This window comes from Myotis lucifugus, unplaced genomic scaffold, assembly GCF_000147115.1.
Source record: "Myotis lucifugus unplaced genomic scaffold, Myoluc2.0 scaffold_0, whole genome shotgun sequence".
Classification (NCBI taxonomy): domain Eukaryota; kingdom Metazoa; phylum Chordata; class Mammalia; order Chiroptera; family Vespertilionidae; genus Myotis; species Myotis lucifugus.
This window is the reverse complement of record NW_005871048.1, coordinates 49072223-49091980: the sequence shown is the minus strand read 5'-3', so window position 1 is coordinate 49091980 and position 19758 is coordinate 49072223. Positions and strand designations below refer to the sequence as shown.

The 19758-nt window shown below is 57.5% G+C and overlaps 1 protein-coding gene and 1 long non-coding RNA gene across 3 annotated transcripts in view; one reads left to right on the top strand and one right to left on the bottom strand.

The window, feature by feature from the left end:
- The window catches only part of SLC9A3 (solute carrier family 9 member A3), a 46214-nt gene extending 30024 nt beyond the window's left edge, over positions 1–16190 (top strand). The window contains exons 3-17 of one of the 2 annotated variants that reach the window (XM_006081439.3): positions 2706–2866; positions 4905–4983; positions 5658–5835; positions 6509–6729; positions 7795–7997; positions 8521–8610; positions 8722–8792; positions 9691–9820; positions 12350–12465; positions 12813–12942; positions 13261–13437; positions 13714–13786; positions 14026–14133; positions 14457–14700; positions 16026–16190. In XM_006081439.3, coding sequence (XP_006081501.2) covers positions 2706–2866; positions 4905–4983; positions 5658–5835; positions 6509–6729; positions 7795–7997; positions 8521–8610; positions 8722–8792; positions 9691–9820; positions 12350–12465; positions 12813–12942; positions 13261–13437; positions 13714–13786; positions 14026–14133; positions 14457–14700; positions 16026–16029 — 1985 coding nt within the window. In that variant the 3' untranslated portion in view covers positions 16030–16190. Of the gene's footprint in view, positions 1–2705; positions 2867–4904; positions 4984–5657; positions 5836–6508; positions 6730–7794; positions 7998–8520; positions 8611–8721; positions 8793–9690; positions 9821–12349; positions 12466–12812; positions 12943–13260; positions 13438–13713; positions 13787–14025; positions 14134–14456; positions 15099–16025 lie in introns of those variants that run through there. The other variant, XM_006081440.3, reaches the window with a different exon arrangement.
- Positions 12908–15774, bottom strand: LOC111825432. The gene is made up of 3 exons (XR_002828586.1): positions 15523–15774; positions 13686–13729; positions 12908–13407 (listed from the first exon to the last, which is right to left on the bottom strand). It is a non-coding gene; the product is annotated as an uncharacterized LOC111825432 (long non-coding RNA).
- Positions 16191–19758: the final 3568 nt, after the last annotated feature.

The following is a 19758-nucleotide window of genomic DNA, read 5'->3' as shown; positions in this document are numbered from 1 at the left end:
CCACACCCTTTCTATGCACTCAAAGCTACTCCCCTGCAGTTTGGTTATTTCATTCAGCCCTGGCCTGGGGGACCTGTGAGGTGCACCCCACCCATCTGGGTGTCGGTCATTATCTTCCTGGGAAACTGGAGCAGGTGAGGCCAGTGGGTCACCTGAGGCCTCGCACAGATGTGTCTGCACCGTGCAGCCCTACGTGCTGTTCTGTTTGGGGTTGCTGTGGCTGCCCTGTTGCATCATGGGTCTGCAGGTTTGCTGCCAGCACTGGGTAACCAGGGCAGTGAGAGGGTGAATGTGGGCACCCATGGGCGCCTGTCTGAGCACTCAGCCCCACCTCACACACTTCCTCCCCGGAAGCCAGACTCCTGGGGGTGAGCCCAGATGGGCGACTTCCCATCTGATTGAAGGAAGAGCCTCGCACACCTGACACCAGGCACCACCCGAGCCCCTCATCTCCTGGTGACAGAGGAGGTGCATTGAGAAGGAAGAACCAAAGGTCCCCTGACGAAGACTGTCTCCTCGCCCAGCACATTTGTCACCACAGGACTTTGTGCTTACCCCGCGGGGCTGTGCCCCCTCAAGCTCCCCACTGTGGGCACCACCCCATAGGCCCAGCCCCGAGAGACCTACCACGGTTGGCGATGCCCAACCTTGGACATACCGAAAATGGCATGGCCATCGCTTGGGGGGAAGTCTCAGAGTTTAGAGTAGGGAACCCAGGACACAGCCTGTCAGGCTGGGCGTCAGCCCAGGTCAGGGAACACAGTGGTGCTCAGGGGCCAACATGTCTGTTCTGCTCCCGGGTACACAGAGCTTGGAGCCAACGGAGCTAGGAAGGCAGGATCCGTCTGTGCAGACCAGTGGCTCAAGGCCCCTCGCACCCTTCCGAGGAGGGGTCAGCCCACACGTCCTGGGTCGCTGTCCAGGCGAGCCACTCAGGGACAGGCCCTGCAGAAGCTCGGGCGGGCAGTTGGAGATGCCCCTGAGGGGGTGAAGCCACGGGTCTTCTTGCCCGGGATGGAGAGAGGGGTTAGAACATGCAGTTGGGCGGCCGTGAGCCCATAGTCCAGTCCACAGAACTGTCCTGGCAGGGCCAGTGGGTGGTGGGCTCTCCCACCAGGGAGGAGGGCAGGCCCCAGGTCACATCCTGCTTGAAATGAGTGGCCGGCTTCTGGAATGTACCACTGGGTTGGTCAGCATCCTCCACAACTTGCGGCTGATGTTCAGGGAGGCCTTAAAGATTGATGGCCTGCATGGAGAGTGAGAGTCTGGAAGCCCCTGGAGTTTGAACTGTGTTCTCACATCTGCCCACTGACAGTGTCTTGGGTGGAAAAGCAAAACCCATGACCCCCGTTCTAAATGGGGCATTTTAAACTCACCGGGAGCCAGTGCTTTTAACACCTGTCACTTCTTCAGGACAGTGACCCTGGTGCCAGGCTGGGAAGATTTAGGAACTCACAGAAAACTCCCTCGGGGGCACCAACCTTTCCCTGAGGGGGCTTTGGGGACGTGACTGGGCCCTGAGGAAGAGTGGGCTCCTGCAGACGCCTCTGTCCCAGACGCCTCTGTCCCAGAACGCAGTGTACTCAGCCTCTCCCACCCTCCCCCTATCGTCCTGGCCCTATAGGTGGGCCTCTTCCTGCCCTCAAGGCCTGACTGGCTCCTGGGCCCCTGGGGTCCACTCTGGTTGGGGAGGGGACTCAATACCAACAGGGCAGCAGGAAGGCCCACAGCCAAGGCCCTCCTCCAACCAAGCCCAGCCGAGCCAGACAGGCACCCACATGCACCTCCCTGAGGTTGTGGGTTCGTCGCTGGGAGACGGGGTTTGCACATGATCTGGGACAGGAGATAACTCTGGGAGGATTGCAAAGGGTGAGAGTGCACTTCAGCACAATCTCTCCACCCAAGGGCGCCCAAGAACCCCCTGGGCAGGAGCCGTACAGCAGAAGGAAGCAGGGGCTGGCTCCACATGGACCCACTCCTTCCAGGGCCTCGCTCCTCCCCTCCTAGCACCCCCAGATGTGCCATTCATCTCCCTCCCCTCCTCTCTCCCCATCCCCCTGTAGCTGGTTCCCCTCCCAGGGTCCGGTGAGGCCTGCCCCACCCATCACCTCCTTTTAGGCCCGCCCTGGTTGTTCCAATCATGGCAGAGGCATCATTTCCCTGGGAGGCCTCCTTCCCACCGATCAAGCCCCCGATGTCTTCCCAGCACCTGTGACCCTGCGTCTGTACTCACGCTGACCTCGGCTGCAAACTCCCCAGGGCCGGGGTCTGATGGCGTGTCCCATGGCCAGGCACCACCTGAGCCCTCACCTGCCTGCAGTGAGCTCACTGGTGAGCCAGCCAGGAGGGGTCAGCCAGGCCCAAGGGGAGATGAAGAAGAGAGCCAGGGTGGTCAGTCTCCTCTGGCTGGGCCGCTGCCTTTCTTGGAGGACTGTGGGAGCCCCTGAGGGAGGCTGGTCGTCTGACCCAGGTTCCCACACCAGCCAGCCTGAGCCCTAAGAGTCAGAGGCCCCACCCTGAGGGTTCCCAGCCCAGCAGCTGCCAGGCCAGGAGCCCGAGGCAGTCCCGGGAAGGCCAAGGATGTGCTCCTGCTTCCGCTCCCCATAGCCCCTCTTCTCTCCAGGTCCTGGTAGCCAGGGGACGCCGCAGGGACCCTTGCTCGCCTGGCCCTCTAGGTCCTCCCTGATGCCCCGCTTGTCTCCCAGGAGACCTGAACATCGGGCTGTTGGATTTTCTCCTGTTCGGCAGCCTGATCGCTGCTGTGGACCCGGTGGCCGTGCTGGCGGTGTTTGAGGAGGTTCATGTCAACGAAGTCCTGTTCATCATTGTCTTTGGGGAGTCACTGCTGAATGACGCTGTCACTGTGGTGAGAGAGTGGGGGAGGGTCCTGGCCGTGCCTCAGAGCAGCGTTTCAAAGCTGTGGGTGGGGGGACCCTATTTGCTCCCCGGGCATCACGAGGTCGCCCACAGAGCCTGAGTCTGCTCATTGGCCCCAACAGCCCAAAGGCTTCGTGGTCCAAGGCATTCTGCAGGCCAGCTCCTTCTGCTGGGCCTTTTCCTCCACTAACTCTGAGGCTGGCTTTTGTAATGCGATTTCTTCATTCTTTTCTTCACGGTTCTTGGTACCCCCCCCCCCCCCCCACACACACACACACTTTATTCTTTCACGGGTGATGATTTTTAAAACATATATTTTTATTGATTTCAGAGAGGAAGGGAGAAGGAGAGAGAGATAGAAAGATCAATGACGAGAGAGAATCATTGATCGGCTGCCTCCTGCACGCCCCACACTGCGGATCGAGTCCACAACCCAGGCATGTGCCCTGACTGGGAATCGGACCATGACCTCCTGGTTCATAGGTCGATGCTCAATCACTGAGCCACACCCGCTGGGCCACAGGTATGATTTCACTGTTGAAATCCCACGGTCTCTGTTCCCAGAACAGGGGGTCTTTAACTTCGGATCCACAGTTGGGCTCTCCTTCCTGATTTTCCAAAGAGAATGCATACGTAAACAAGCAAAATCTCACCTTTATTTGGGGGTGGGGGATCAGGGGACACTGATTGTGTGCTCAGGAAGGTGGTTTTCCCTCAGAGAGATGGTGCCAGGGAGCTGGGCAGGGCCCGTGGGTGGGCAGGGGCTGGAGGCCAAGTTACCACTATGAGAAGTGAATGGAAGATTCCTGAAACGTGAGGAACTGTCTCAGCATGTGGCCATCTTGAAGTTCTCAAAACCCATCCCCAAATGGGGCCATGACCTCCCTGGAAGGGAACATCTCTCTGAGCGGCTCTAGGCCTGGCTGCATGCCCTGTCCACCGTCCCCCACATGGGCCCAGACCCAGTGGGACCTGGAATTCCCTGTTTGCTCTAAAAGTGCCTGTGGCTTCTCTAAGAATTTCTCCTCCTGATGCCCCTTCAGGGTTCAGGAGATTGAAGGGCCTAAGGGTAGATTGCACCAGATTCCTCTGCAGCAGATGAGATAGTCTCAGGGAATTAAACGTAATTGGAGACGAGACGCAATCAGAAACACCCTGCACGGCCCTCAAGGCTGGGGCTCTTCTGTCCTGAGCGCTTGTGTCTCTGTAGAGGCAGGAGCTCCTGCTGCAGCCAGGAGTTCTCCCCTCTCCCTCCCACCTGGGTTTTCACAAAGAAGCGGGGCAAGCCGAGGTCTGCTTCCAGCACCCTTCATGCGTGTGCCCGCCCCTGTGCACGGCACCTGTGGGGCTGCGTTTGTATGCACAGTTTTATTCACCCGCCCCTTCGGGGTCCTGGAGAGCACAGGCTTCGGGGCACAGAGAGAAGTTTCCTCCCGAGGGGCCTGCCCCCCCCCCCGCCCCCCAGGGAGCATCTCGGCCTCCTTGGGGTGGAGCCCGGCGCATCGTTTAGGGGAGCTCGGGCTCAGAAAACACAGCTGTCTCCACAACTGAGGCCTAGGATAAGGTTTCTGGGCGTTTTATCTCAACGTCTTGGTGGGATAAGGTTTAAAGATCAACATGCGAAGATGCCAGGGTGTGTGATCCCACATCAGGGGGCAACATAACAGCAAACTCGCCAAGGATGAAACTCCGGGTTTGTCTTGGAAAATGAAATTGAACGCAGTGGCTTAGGTTTGTGGCCGCCCCTGTTTTGCCCAGAGTCGGAAAGGGCCAGGTTGCTCCTGAAGGCCCTCGTTCCTTCCAGAATGTTCTGCCTCCCAGGTCCCACCTGCTGGCTCATCGTTGGCCTTCATCCTATTACTGCCCTGGGATGACTTCCCTGCCAGCGGTATGCAGGCTCCGAAATAAATGGCTGCCACAAGCTCCTCTCTCCAGCCCTAAGTCCCGAAAGGCCTGGGGCCCAGGACGGGGAGGGTCAGTGCTGATGGAGGGCTGACCCATGTGTGGTTTGCCTCGCTGTCCCCCAGGTCCTGTACACCGTGTTTGAATCTTTCGTGGCGCTGGGTGGCGACAACGTGACTGGCGTGGATTGCGTGAAAGGCATAGGTGTGTGGCTGTGGGGTCCTCCTGTCAGGGGAATGCCAGGGGAGCATCTCTTTCTCCAGAATGCGGGCCGCCTCTTGGCAGCGCCTCTGTGGACTGTGGAGCTGGGCGGGGTCAGGCGTTGGCACCAGGCCTGCCCCTGGGACCCATAGCCTGACAGTCCTTTCCGTCCACAGTGTGTTTCACAAACATGATTTTATGAGGGGCCAGCCACCCTGGGAAACCCGGGGGTCATTGCCCGTTAGACCCACGAGAATATGGGGATCAGGGGATATGGTGGATGATGTGGGTCCTGGTTTCTGGGGGGTTCTAGGTGCTTCTATGGGACGGGATTGTGACAGCCTGGTCCTTGCTGCAAACTTAGACCCGAGGGCCTCTGGTCACAGTGCTCCTTCTGTGATGGGACGGGGAGCGGGGCCTCTGTGGGCTGCAGGACTGCCTCCTCCCCAGCTTTCCACGCTGAGGCTTGAGGAGTCCAGTCCTCTCTTCCAGAGAACGGGCCTCTTGTTTGCTGAGCTGTTGGCGCCTCTGTGGGGGGGTTACCAGGCAACTGCCATGAGGAATGGCCTGGAAGGAAGGCCAGCCCGACCAGCCTGGCCCACGCCACATGGGTCAGGCCACGCCGAGGCCACAAAGGGCCATTTAGGCAGCTCAGCATTACGTCCTGCCCCTTGCAGTGTCCTTCTTCGTGGTGAGCCTGGGGGGCACGCTGGTGGGGGTCGTGTTCGCTTTCCTGCTCTCCCTGGTGACCCGCTTCACCAAGCACGTGCGCATCATTGAGCCCGGCTTCGTGTTCGTCATCTCCTACCTGTCCTACCTCACCTCCGAGATGCTCTCCCTGTCGGCCATCCTGGCGTAAGTCCTCCCTGGCTCACCCAGGCCCCAGAGCCGGAGCACAGCCTGCGGCCCTGCTGAGGGGGGTGGGCTGTGGAGGAAGAGGGCCGACCTGGGGAGCGGGACCCACCCAGATACGGGGGAGGCTGGAGTGGCGCCTGCTCCCGAGCCCTGCAGGAGGCACAGCCTTCCACAGCCCCTTCTCCAGCCCACTGTCTGCTGGCCCACTTCCCAGCCTGATGGAAAGTCACTGTGGGGGCCAAGAATTTGATCTGTTTAGCTTTTTAAATAGGGAGTTGGAGTTCTGATGCAATTGTCAGAGCTGGCCCACACCCGCCCCTCCCTCCCGGGTCTGCCCTGCACCTCCCCTTCGAGCCCGCCCACCCACCGGCTTGGACAGAAACAGGCAGCCTGCTCTGCAGCCTAGGGTTCCGGTCCCAGAGGCTCATATCAGATGGCAGTGATGTTGGGGTACTGGAGCTGGGCATGGGCCAGCTCAGGGCCCTGGTCCCCAGTAGGAACTCTGAGCTCATGGAGAGAAGGGCTGACCAGGGAGGTGGATGTCTGTCCAGGACACAGAGGCCTGGAGGTGCTGCCAGGGGACAGCAAGCGCTGGATCTTGGGAACAGCCCCACCAGGTCAAGGGGGAGCGGCGTGTGGCCCTCGGCCTCACAGCATGTCGTCCCGTCCCCAGCATCACCTTCTGCGGCATCTGCTGTCAGAAGTACGTGAAGGCCAACATCTCGGAGCAGTCGGCCACCACCGTGCGCTACACCATGAAGATGCTGGCGAGCGGGGCCGAGACCATCATCTTCATGTTTCTGGGCATCTCGGCGGTGAACCCCGAATACTGGAAGTGGAACACGGCCTTCGTGCTCCTGACGCTGGTCTTCATCTCTGTGTACCGAGCCATCGGTGAGGGCGTGGCGGGGTGGGGGTGTAGTAGGGGGCAATGGTGGGGAACAGGGTGGGTATGGGGAGGACCATGGGTGATGAGAGGGGATGGCGGTCCCATGGGAACCATGGGAGGTGGTGGGGGACAATGGGGATGGGGCACAATGGGGGGTGATGGGGTGGCATGATGGGGGATGGGAGACTTTGGAGATGATGGGAAGAGGGTGGGAGGACGACACTGGGGAGATCATGGTGGGTGACATAGGGACTGGCTGTGGGGAGTCCATGGGCTCCAGGGCCTCGGCGTTTGCCCCCACTCAGTGAGGGTAGGTTCAGGAGCCCCTGGTGAGCCTCAGACAGACTGTCAGGAGTCCTCAGTGAAGGTCTAGGCCTTCTTGGGGCCTTACCACAGTGAGACTAAGGTAGGGCAGCTCGGGGTCAGGGTGGAAGGGTCAGAACCCAGGGGAACCCATTTGGTTTCCCACTGACTCCCTCTGGATGTGGCAGAGTGACTCGGGGACAGTGTAGTCACCGAGGAAAGGAAATGGCATGTGTGAGGCAGGAGTCACCATCTCTAGTGTGTGGTGCCTTGGAGACCTAGGTGGGGACTAGTGGGGGCGAGAGAGGCTCCAAGTGATCACACCTGCTCCTCCCCCCCAGTCCTTGGGGACTAAGGGCTCAGGGAGCGGATGTCTTGGTGGGGTAGGGTCACTCTCTTCCTGCTGCCCTCAGCAGTGGCCTTTGGCCCTGGAGCTGCCTCAGGCATCAAGAGGCAAGGCTTCAGCCAGTGCAGCCTTAGCCCCACTGAGAACTGAGACTCTCAGAGCTGCCCAGACACTGTAAACCCGGAGTGTTCGAAGTGTCCAGAGACAGGCCCGGGTCCAAGGTGGAACAAGGGACGGGTGAACAGGGCCAGAGGGTGGAGTTTTCACCATCCCCTGTGCTAGATGGTGCTGCCACCTGTCACCACCCTCCATCCTAGGAGGGATTCCTAAATGTTCCCTCTCAAGTGCAGCGGCTGCCTGAGAAGGCGATCGTGGGGCACACGGCCCCCTGTGGAAGCTGAGCGCACGTCTGGTCCCGCAGGTGTCGTGCTGCAGACCTGGATCCTGAACCGGTACCGGATGGTGCAGCTGGAGATCATCGACCAGGTGGTCATGTCCTATGGCGGCCTGCGGGGCGCTGTGGCTTTTGCCCTGGTGGTCCTTCTGGATGAGAACAAGGTCAAGGAGAAGAACCTCTTTGTCTGCACCACCATCGTCGTCATCTACTTCACTGTCATCTTCCAGGTAGCCCTCAGCTGGGGACCAGCCGCACCTTGCTGTCCTCCTGTCAGCCCTCCATGCCCGACCCACCGGCCACAAGGCGCAGGCCCCACCATCACTGTGTCTCCAAAGAGCCTTTCCGAGCTCCAGGCCCTAATTGGATTTTATAATTTTAGTAACTAGGAGCTGTTTTGTAGGTTTTTATGTGGCCCCACAGGGGACACAGCACAATTTGGCTTAAAAATGTCCTTCCTTAGCCATCACTAGTTAAGGGAGCCCCAGTTAATATTTTATCACCCCACTTGGCCTTGCTTTAGGCTCATCTGAGGAGCTGAATTTGGGCTCTCAGGAGACAGCAATACACCCACAGGGGCTGTTGTGGGGGCTCCTCTCTGCAGGGAAGGTCACAGATAAGGGTGGCCCATTCCACCCTATGTGGGTGTGGGTGAGTCGGGTGTGGATTCACACATGGGGGCCCAGTGGGCTGGGTGTGGGGTGCAGTGAAGTCTGCCCCGGCTGTCAGGGTCAGTGTACTCCATTCTCCCAGGGCCTGACCATCAAGCCCCTGGTGCAGTGGCTGAAGGTGAAGAGGAGTGAGCACCGTGAGCCCAAACTCAACGAGAAGCTGCATGGCAGGGTAGGCGGATGGGGGCTGGGGGTGGGGCAGGGGAAGAGTACTGGGGGGAGGGGGAGGCATGGGGAGAAGCACAGGGAGGCCCTCACGTGACAACCCTCCTGTTTTGGAAAGGCTTTCGACCACATCCTCTCAGCCATCGAGGACATATCAGGGCAAATCGGACACAATTACCTCAGAGACAAGTAAGTGGCTGGCGCTGCCTCTGGCGGGAACCTGGGGAGGCACTTTTGCCTCAGCTGTTTGTTTCCCTCCCTCTTCCTTTAGTCAAAGACTGAGTATAGGACCCTCAGGGGAAAAAGAATACCGCCTTTTACCTCAAACATAACCCCACAAAACCCTAATTACAGAAGAACACTGCACTCAAAGGACCCAAAATGCCTGGGTTTCCTTCCTTCACCTGGGACCCCTCCTGCCCAGGGTGTCCCCCTGCCGCAGTGCACTGAGCCTCTTTTAGAAGCTTCTTTCCAAGTCTGGCCCAGTCACGTCCTATTCTAACCCAAACAACTGGTCACTGTTCTAATTGTGTTGAGTTTTAAAACTCCTTCTGGGCAGCCTGGTTCTAAGTGTGAGAGAGAACCAGGGGTTGGGGTGGGGGTGCAGGGGTGGCCTTCTCCCCTGGCCTTCGCCTCACGCAGTGCAATGTGCCCCTGTCACTGTAGCCAGAGCTCGGGGCCCCTGCCCTTGCCTGGCCCCACTCTGTCTTCAGCCCACCTTTCTGGAGGGTTGTGTAGCGACTTGGAAAACTCTCTACAATATCGAATTAAATGAGAAAACAGAACCTACAATTTTATATACATTCTAATGACAACTGTCCTCAGATAGAAAGGTAAGAACGAAGAACAGAATTGTGAAATTGGTATGATTGTCATGTATTGCTTTTATTTTAAAATTTGCCTTTGTGGTTGCTATAAATAGTAAAAAAAAAAATCTCTGGAGAGAGAAAGAGGTCTTCTGTGCCCACCCAGCTCTGGGAGACCATGTTCAGTGAGTCTGGGTAGGAGGCTGGGAATGCCCTGCCCATCCTCCCTGGGCTCGCCCACAGCCCGCCAGGTGCTGACACTGTCTGGTTCTATCCCCCAGGTGGTCCAATTTTGATAGAAAATTCCTCAGCAAAATCCTTATGAGAAAGTCAGCCCAAAAGTCACGAGATCGAATTCTTAATGTTTTCCATGAGCTCAACTTGAAGGACGCCATCAGCTACGTGGCCGAGGTACCAGACACTCCACATCTGCTCTGTGTGGGAGGTGCGGGCTGATGCAGGACCCGGACGTGGGACGGGGATAGCCTTTGGGTCTTCCGCACCCAAGACATGGGGTGGCTGGGGAGGTAGTTGCGGGTGGCACTGCTATTCTTTTGTCGTTGTTGTTGTTAATCCCAACCCGAGGATATTTTTTCTATTGATCTTTAGAGAGTGGAAGAAGGGAGAGAGAGAGAAACATCAATATAAGAGAAACATATTGATTGATAGCCTCCTGTATGCATTCCAAATGGGACCAGGGATCAAACCTGCAACCCAGATACATGCCCTTGACTGGAAATCGAACTTGTGACCCTTCAGTTCACTGGCTGATGCTCTAACCACTGAGCACACTGGCCAGGGCACACTGTGCTGTTCTTAATGGTCCACCCACAACTCTGTGTGAGGCTCATGGGTCCTTCAACACCCCAGGAAAGGGTCATGTCATAGCTCCTCACTCACAGGAAGCTGAGGCATAGAATCTTCCCCCATTCCTCTGTAGCAGCGGTCGCCAACTGGTGGTCCGTGGACCACTAGTGGTCCGTGAGGTCTGAAAGGTTGGCGACCACTGCTCTGTAGGACACTCTATGGTGCTGGTGGGTCGGTCTGACCTCTGAGACCAGGTAGGGAATTATGGGGCTATGGCTCCCAACATAAATGCACACACATACATGCATGCACACCCAGGCACATGCAGACATATGTGTGTGCATATGCACACACGCAGTGGGAAGCAGCAAGGATATCTTCTCAAGTTCCAGGGGGTAAGTATGGAACAGACCCATGGACAGGCTGTGGTTCAGAAGTGGCCTCCTCAACATCTCTTTGTCCCTCCAAGTGAACGATTCTCCTGCACTCACAGAGCTCCCCTGCCTTCTCGGGGTAAATGGGTCCACCCCCAGGTCTCTGAAAAGGCTCTCCATACCCATGCATCCAGGGGGTGGCATCAATGAGCAGGGCTCAAGAAGCACGTGGGTGGACTGCATGGTGACACCCAGCATCTCGCTGTTTCTGATACCACCTCCCTAATGGCAGCCTCCAGCCGCTGACAGGACTCAGGATGTGTCAAATGGGACAGGAGTCATGGTGGGTCTCAGGTCTAACTCCATTCCTCATGGGACACGCAGTCTGGCTGTCCTCTTCCCCAGTGGCCACACACCTCCTGGCCATGCTTCCTAGCTTCTCAATGCATACATGTGACCATCACATGGCCATTACATTCATCACCAGGCCACCTCTGCAATATGCATGTCTCCATGCATGCCCCGTGGGTCCTAAGGTCACCTGGCGCCCTGCACAGGCCTGGGTCTAGGCAAGTCCTGAGCTTGCTCCTCCCCTATCCCCAGTGTGTGGCCTGTAACAGTGACTTCCAGGCCATCCCACACAGCCTTGCTGGACACTGCTGCCCACAATGACACCCAACATTCACAGCGGCAGGGTCACTTTAGACCCCTGCCCCTGCCTCCTCTGAGGGGCTCTGACCAGGAGTCCCTGCCTTGCTTCTGATCCCTCAGAACCTGCAGATTTCATGCCTTCCCTTTGTCCTTTCCTGTGCAGCTGGGGTCTGCATAGAGCCTGGTGAGCTGGGAGTCTCAGCAAACCTGGTGGCCTCAACACAGAGATGGAGTTAGGGGACCGGAAGCATCTGTTTGTTCAGAGAGAAAATTACTGCTGCCTCTGCAGGGCTCCTCAACCCCCCACACACCAGACACTCAGATGCCCAGGTTACTCTGAGGGACCAGGTGCTCCTGGCAGAGGAGCTGGGGGCCATCGGGAGATATGGAGAGGGGTCCCTAAACCATCACTGAGACAATGCCACCTCAATCCCACTCCATAGAAACCCAACCCACATGCTCCAGACCCCCAGGCCCCATGGGGGTGATGGAGGCTCCTGACACGGTCCCCAACCTTACCTCTGCCTGCTGCTCCCCACATCCAGTGCCCCAACCCCTGGTCAGGCCTGCTCAGATGGCACCAGCAGGTGGCCTGTGCACCTTGCTGTCTGCCTTCAGCAGGTTGGCCCCACCTAGCCACCCTTCCCAGCTCCAAGCCCCTCTCCTAAGGGGCGTCCCCACCCCATAGCCCAGCCCCCACCCCCAGAAGCCAGGATGTGACTTTGGTTCCCATCAGGCTCTGCTCTGTGTGGTCTGTCTGAAGGTTCAATCCTGAGGATTCCTTTCTTGGAGAAACAAGGACAGCTGGTTTGGACCCCCAGTAGGGACAGGGGTCGCCTTCCTAATCCCATGGGGATCTGTCATGCTTTCCCAACATTCCCCAGGTGCCACTGAGGTGCCGTGTCCTTCACACACAATTGTATCTTCACTTTCCTCTTAACACAATGGCTAACTAACCGCTCAGCTCAAGCAAGGCCTTGGCTACGGTCTCTGAAATCTCCGCTCTCCAGGTGCTGTAGGCTTCCCAGGCCCTGTCCTCTCTGTCCCAGTGCCTGGGCTGGCCTGGGGTGCTCCCTGTCCTGGCTTATGCAGGCATATCCTCTCGCAGGGAGAGCGCCGTGGGTCCCTGGCCTTCATTCGCTCCCCCAGCACGGACAACATGGTCAACGTAGACTTCAGCACACCACGCCCCTCCACTGTGGAGGCCTCCGTCTCCTACCTGCTGTATGTGCCCCAGTCTGCCCAGGCTTCCCCCTGGGAGAGGCCACCCCTCACCAGGGCACCTCTCACCATGCCCTGGAGGCTGCTGCGGGCAGGAGACAGGGGTGGGGGTGACGGTATTCCCTGCTCAGTACTTCCCAGGTCTTCCTGATCATAGCCACACCAGAGGTGTGGACAGACATCAACCAATGGGCATCTTGTGGGGTCAGTCTGACCAAAACCCCCCAGGAGAGGACTCCCAGGATCAGCCCTCTTGGCAGTGGCTGGTGCCCAGGCCAGAGGGCACGGGGCAGGAGGGGCAGACACGGAGAGCAATGGAACTCTCAGACACTCTACGTCCTCCCATGTAGGAGGGAGAATGTCAGTGCGGTGTGCCTGGACATGCAGTCCCTGGAACAGAGAAGGAGGAGCATCCGCGACACAGAGGACATTGTCACTCACCACACGCTGCAGCAGTACCTGTACAAGCCCCGGCAGGAGGTGGGCTTGCCAGCGAGTGGGGGCTCCTGTCCAGAGCCCTTCGGGATCCTGACCAGAGAGAGAGCCTTGGGTGGGGGCACAGGTCCTCCTCTCTTCTCGCTGAGCAAAGGGAGAAATCCTTGTCTTTAGGGCAGACACTGCTCAGGTTGGAGGGTTAGGGCTCAGCCTACCAGCCAGGTGGTCCCGGGCTCTGGAGTCCTGGGGGTCTGTCAGGCCAACTTCACAGGGAGCCTGCCATGGGGCTGCCCTCCACGGTGCGGTTAGGTGCCTCCAGCTCTGCAGGTCACCACCTGTCCCTGTCACCTCCCCCTTCCCCAGTACAAACATCTCTACAGTCGACACGAGTTAACTCAGGATGAAGATGAGAAGCAAGACAAGGAGATCTTCAACAGAACCATGAGGAAGCGCCTGGAGTCCTTCAAGTCGACCAAGCTGGGCATCAACCAGAACAAGAAGGCGGTCAAACTGTATAAGCGAGAGCGTGCCCAGAAGCGGGTAAGGGTGCTGAGCGAGGGACCACGGGGCAAGGGGGACCGCGGGTGCGGGGCGGGGGGTGTAGGGCATGGGGCGCTGTGCGAGGCGTGTGGGGTTGAGGTCACCATGGGACCATGCTGGTCAGTGCTGGAACCACCAAGGCACCCCCTTAAGGGACAGGTCTGGGCAAGGAGGGGATCTGGGCTGGGGACCAGTGGGTCTCCCAGGGACAATCTGCAGTCAGGGCCCCGTGGCCACTGTTCCCTTACCTGTAAGCGGTTTCATTCTGTTTTTCAGAGAAACAGCAGTATTCCTAATGGGAAACTGCCAATGGAGAACCCCATACACAATTTCACCATTAAGGAAAAAGGTACCGATGGGGCCTTGGCAGAAATGCCTTCAGCAGGGACTCAGGGACGTGTGCAAGGGGCCTGGCAGGGTGCAGAGGGCTGTCCTTGGAGGGAGATCCTCTGCCCAGCACCCAGGACCCTCCTCTGTGGGCTGCTGCCCTGCTTGTCTGAGTGGCAGTGCCAGGGGACTTAGGGGCATTGGACCAGGGCCTTTCGTGTTCCCAGCCCATTTCCCTTTCTGCCCTTTCTTTGCCACCAGATTTGGAACTTTCAGACCCAGAAGAGAACCCCAACGATGCTGAGATGAGTGGGGGGATTGAGTTCCTGGCGAATGTCACCAGGGACACAGCAACAGACTCCCCCTCAGGTGAGGGGATAGGGTGGCCCTCTGCGGCCTCAGATGTAAAGGCGGTCATTGGGCAGGGACAGCAGGACCGTAGGACTGTGGCTGTGCAACTGCACATGGCAGGTTGGGGGTCTCTGCTCTGAGAGAAGGGAGCTGTCACCTGTCCTGCCCATGGTGTGGGGCGGGAGAGCATGAGGTAGAGGGCCTGAACCCCTAAGGCACATGACCCTGACCTTCCAGGTGATGGCTGTAGGACGCGCTGGTGTCTGACCCCTGAGCAGCACCCTAATCCTGCAATTCTGGGTACACCTGGAAAGCTGATCAGCCACTGCCCTTTCTCCTAGGAATTGACAACCCTGTGTTCTCCCCGGATGAGGACCTGAGCATCCTGTCCAGGGTGCCACCCTGGCTGTCTCCCGGGGAGACAGTGGTGCCCTCCCAGAGGGCCCGCATGCAGATCCCCCACTCTCCCGACAACTTCCACCGCCTGGGTCCCTTGCGCCTCAGCAACAAGTCCGTGGACTCCGTCCTGCTGGCTGAGGGCCCCAAGGAGCAGCCTCACACCACTCCGCCTGAGTCCACGCACATGTAACGCTCCTCGCCCTTCCCGGGCCCCTAACTCCTGCTCTTTCCTCAGGCATCTGCCTCTCTCTTGGCCCTGGACCTGAACCTCTGCAGACTTTCTCTAGCAGCTGCTCTTCCTCTTGCTAAGCCTGTGCCCTCAAGCCTCTTGTTCTGGCTGAACATTTCTTAGGACCCCGTCTCAGTCTCTGCTTCTCCAGCTGGGACGTCGGGATCCAGAGCTGCCTGAGGATTTGGCTGTTTCACCTCATTGACTAGAATTTACTCTTAGATTGTCAGTTTGATCACTAACTACTCTGAGATAAGTGTTTAATCTGGGCAGTCAGCCCATGAATATAAGTCCCGAGCTCAGAGGAGACTGGGCATGGGCTGGGCTGGGGTGCTGTGTGGACAGAGAGCATCTGTTTTCCTCCCTGAAGGCCCTGGGAAAAGCCCACCTGACAGAAGTGAGTTCAGGAGAGAAGCAGCTGGTCCCTTTTACCCTCGTACAGAAAGGAGTGCAGCTGGTGTGCCCACATCCTTGCTGCAGGCCCGGGGTTGGGGTTGGGCAGGAAGGGGGCTCCTGGATCAGAGAGGAGGGAGGGGAGAAGGCAAGGAGAGAGTGGTGGGCAAGGATGGTGGGTGAAGGACAAGGCCCCCATTCGGTAGGTGCTGCAGGGGTGCTGTTGCTGGGTCCCCGCTGTCCCCACTTTGCCCTCTGCTGGGAAAGGGCTTCAGCCCCCTTGGGCAGGGTTTTGGACTTACTTCACGTGGGCCTTGAGTGTTTGGTGGGAACTTGGGAGGAAAAGGAAAACTAGACTTTCTCCAGCACAGGTTGGGCAGACTCACGTTTCAACGGAAGCAGTAACGTCTGTTTTTCTCTCATGTGGACACCTGGAGAAGGTGATTGTCCGTCCAGCTGGGGTTGCAGCCGCGCTGGCCGGGCTGGTGAAATGGTTTCTTGGTACAGGAGCTGGTCTTTCTCCGGGACGTTTCTGAGACTAGAAGTGACGCTGCACAGGGACGTCTCACCCAGTCCCACTGCCGGTCCTGGCAGAGCTTGCAGGCAGGACCCTGCAGTGCTTCCGTGCCCCTCCTGCCTCCTCCCTCCTGGAACACCCTGGGTCTCAGTGCTGGGTGCTGTAGGGTGGCGGGCAGAGAAGGCACCTGGTGAGGGTCTACAAAGTCAGGGCCTCAGCTGACCCGGTCACTGGGGACCCTACTGGTCACACCGGGAGTGTGGCCTGCAAATGTCCCAGAACTTTGCAGGTGTGCGGGGGAACCCGAGCTGGATCTGTGGGGGCCCTCCTGTACCCCCGGGTGCCCCGCGCTCACGCCGGTTTCTCCCGCAGGTGACACGGGCTCTGACGTGCCGCTGACAGGACGCACGTCCCCGCGCGAGGTACCGCCCGCCACCGAGAAGTCCCCGCGCCCGCTCGCTCCGCCCCCGGCCCCGCCCACCGCGCACAACCCGGCGCCCGCAGCTCTTCCGGACCTCGAGCTGGGGGCCGGGCAGACATCGGAGGCGGGGTCTGCGTCGGGGACGTGGCTAGAACGCCGCGGACTGCCGGGCGCTCACGCGCGGTCAGCGGCAGCGCGCCGTGTGCACAGCCGGCGCTCGTTCCAGCGGCCCCGCGCGCGCCGCCGCCCCGCACTGCTCAAGCTTGCGTCGCTGCAGCCCTCGTGCCACGCGCCACCGCACGGGCTGGAGCAGGAGGAGACGCCGCTGTGATCTCCATGACTGCCATGGTGCCCCCTGCCGTGGCCTGGGGCAGCCTTAGGCACCCCCCCTCCCACCCTGCCCCGCAGAGTCTGGGTGGGATCGCCAGCAGGGGTCCAAATATCTGCAAGGTCTGAACCTTGAAATTCCTTGGCGCCATCTGGAAAGGAGACCCTGGGGGGCAGGAAGTGGACAGTGGCCGAGCCTCCAGCCTCTGGGAGGTCTTGGCAGGTGCCCTTGTAAGGCCGCCTCGTGGATTCTTCTGTACACCTGACCCGGTTTTGAACTGAGCTGGCACTTGTTACTATTCCCATTGTCACTCCCGACTCAGGGACTGGAAGGGCCCTGGGACCACAGAGCCCAGGCTCCGTGTTTGAGTTCTTGCACTGTGTCCATTCTCTCATCAACGCTGCCAGCGAAACCGAGACAAGCAAAATAATATCTGCCCACAATACCAACTTGATTCCAGTCCCAGGCTGGCCACTCTCAGGGCCCTAGGTCAGAAGCCCTGACTCAGGAACAATTCACAGGCCGAGGGGTTGGGGCCGTGGTTGCCCTAGGCCCTGTGTGATATCATGTCCACTTACCAGCTCTGTGAACCACCTGTCTCCTTACGGACTGGGTACAATTGCAGAAACATCTGTTTGTTCATTTTTTGTGTGTGGAGACTCCCAGAGCCTGGCACTTGTCCTACCTGGGTTTGTGTGGCAGCCTCTGGGTACCAGGTGTCCTGTGCCCAAACACCTGCTCTCTGGCTTGAGTTGTCCCACTTGACACTGGCAGATGGCCCAGGCTGGGTTAGAGGTTGCACTGGCCCCATGGGTGCACCCACACAGCCCCAGCTAAGTCGAGTGGGGCCTTCATTAGCAAGCAACTTTTGTTCAGAGTTAGAGCCAGTCCTTAAGTGGACCTGGGCCGGGTGGTTAGTCTGACCCCAGCTAACACAACAGAGGGAAGCTGGTGGAAGCCCTGCCCTTGAGAGCTGCTGTTTCATGGGAGAGCTAAGGGGACTTAGAGAGGGGCTCAGACCCCTGGCCCTGGGGCTGTTGTAGACCTCCTGCCACTCCCTCTGAGGTTTCAGGGACGGTGGGCTTAGAGCTCCTCCTGCAACCTCCCACCCAGCCAGGCCTCTGGAAGGAAACCACTATCTGACTGTCCTAGGGGGGAGCAGGGAGCCAGGAAAGGGGCCACTGAGTTGGCCCTCATCTGCCCACCCATTCCTCAGAGGTAGGGTTTTGTGTGAAGACAAGGTAGTGAAGGATTAAAGGGAAAATGGACTTCAAGACACTCCTAGAGGCTTTTCTAAAGAAGCCAGGCTCAGCTCTGCTCAGGAAAGACTTCATGCAGTGCTCAAATGCTCACAGCCATCACAGGCCAGGATTACTAGCAGTCTGTAGTGTTTTCATGGTGCACATTGAGTCCCTGATGGGAAAATCTCTACCAGTTGCTGTTGAGAAAAACAAGGGACAGCAAAAGGAACATTTAGTGCGGTGTTTGTTCACCAATACAGAGAAGGCTCTTTATCCTAAAGGGAGTGGGGCTGCTCATTATTTGAACTGAATCATTAGCTCAGCCATCACAGATAAAGAAGTGTCGGTTGGTTTTCAGTAGATGTTTTCCCACACTTTGCAACCATTTTAATAAACTCTAAAGAGCACAAAACCCAGCCATGATCTGTACAACAAAACCTGCCCGTAAGTGATCCCAGACCAGCAGGCCCTGAGCCACGGCCACCAACAGCAACCTTAGGAAGGCAATGCTCTGACCATTCCCTGCAGGAGTGGTTCATCCAGAGCAGGCTGGGTCCACAGCCCAGTCAGTCCGGCACTCCAGCTGCCTTAACAACTCCCTGGGACCACGGGACCCAGATCCAGTTTCCAGCTGTAGGGCTAGAGGCTGAGTCAGGTAAAGCAGCTCAAGGGCAGTTCCTGGGACCCTCTCAACTGCCAGGTGGTGAATCCATTTGACACATATCTCCTGGACAAACCCTTCAGCCCTGTGTTTTTGGGGGAGGAGGGAGTAGGCAGATTTTCTGTTAGCTGAACAGCACAGTCTAGTAAGCACAGCCAGACATGAAGTTCCAGACATGAAGCCTCACAGAACCCCAAAACCCACATTTCAGTGATCGAGAGACACCTCCATCTGTTAACACAGTGTTATAAACCCTAGTACTGTGGATACATTTCATAAATGAGAATCCTAGCTGTTCTTGTCACTGTAAAACAGAATGTAAACAATGTCTTATGAATGTATTTCCTTAGGAAAACTGTTGTAAAATTTTTTTATTAGGAAAGAATTTCTATTTATTTAAATACTGAACTTTGGCCTACTTTGTGGTAGGCTATAAAGCACACAAATTTAGGAGTCGCTACTTCTCACTTCTGTATCTTGAAAATAATTTTGTCACAATGCTCACCTACTGCATACCATCGATCTATTATGAAAAGAATTTTTAAAGCAAGAATTTCATTGAAATTGGAATTGAAATGTGTAAGTTATGAGTGGTGAAATTGTGAATTTAATTTTGTGAAAATGATCTTAGTCAAACTTTGTGTAACCCTAATCACAATCGATGTGCCTTACAGTGGCCCTCAATGTGCTGTTGACAGTGTCTGCGCAGGGGGCCCATCATAGAACCTGCCACAACTGATTGATCAAATCTATTAAAAAGATTTCAAGGCATTTTTTTTGGTGCAAACGTTATCAATGAGAAATCACATCAAAGAGAACATAAGGAGCAGCTCCTGAAGGCAGACATTGCTCTGGCGCTGGAGTTAACGTTGACCTGTGTGCACATGAGAGAGGGAGGGAGGGAGGGCACTTCTGGCTGGTACCAGCATTGGACACACAGCTGTGGGCACAGCCTGGGCCCTGGAAACTGATTTTTCTCCAGGAGAGACAGGTGAACACTACCACTCCCTTAGACTCGTCACAGCACAGAGAGGACAGGCCCAGGAAGGATGGGAGCAGTGCCCATCCAGCCTAAGTGGGAGAATGAAGCACCTGAAACATCAAGTGGGGAGGGGGAGGAGCCTGGGGCTAAAACCAGAACTAGCCTTGAGAAAAAGACCCGAGTTAACTTGTGACTGGTTAACGAATGTCAACTCTACTTCAGTTTTGATTTTTTCAAGAAAAAGTCCTATTTGTGAATTTTTCATGTCTCGTGAGGGTGAAAGCGCAACATACTTTGCCATCGGGAACATGTCTTAGGAGGAAACCAGCCTGTCGGGACACACTCAGAGGTTTCGAGCAGCCCGACACTGTGCACAAGCAGTGCTGAAGGGAGGGAGCAGCATAGACGTCTTCCTGAGGGACGACCCTCCAGCCTGAACTGGCCAGTCCCTGGGAGCCTGAATCAAGGGTGG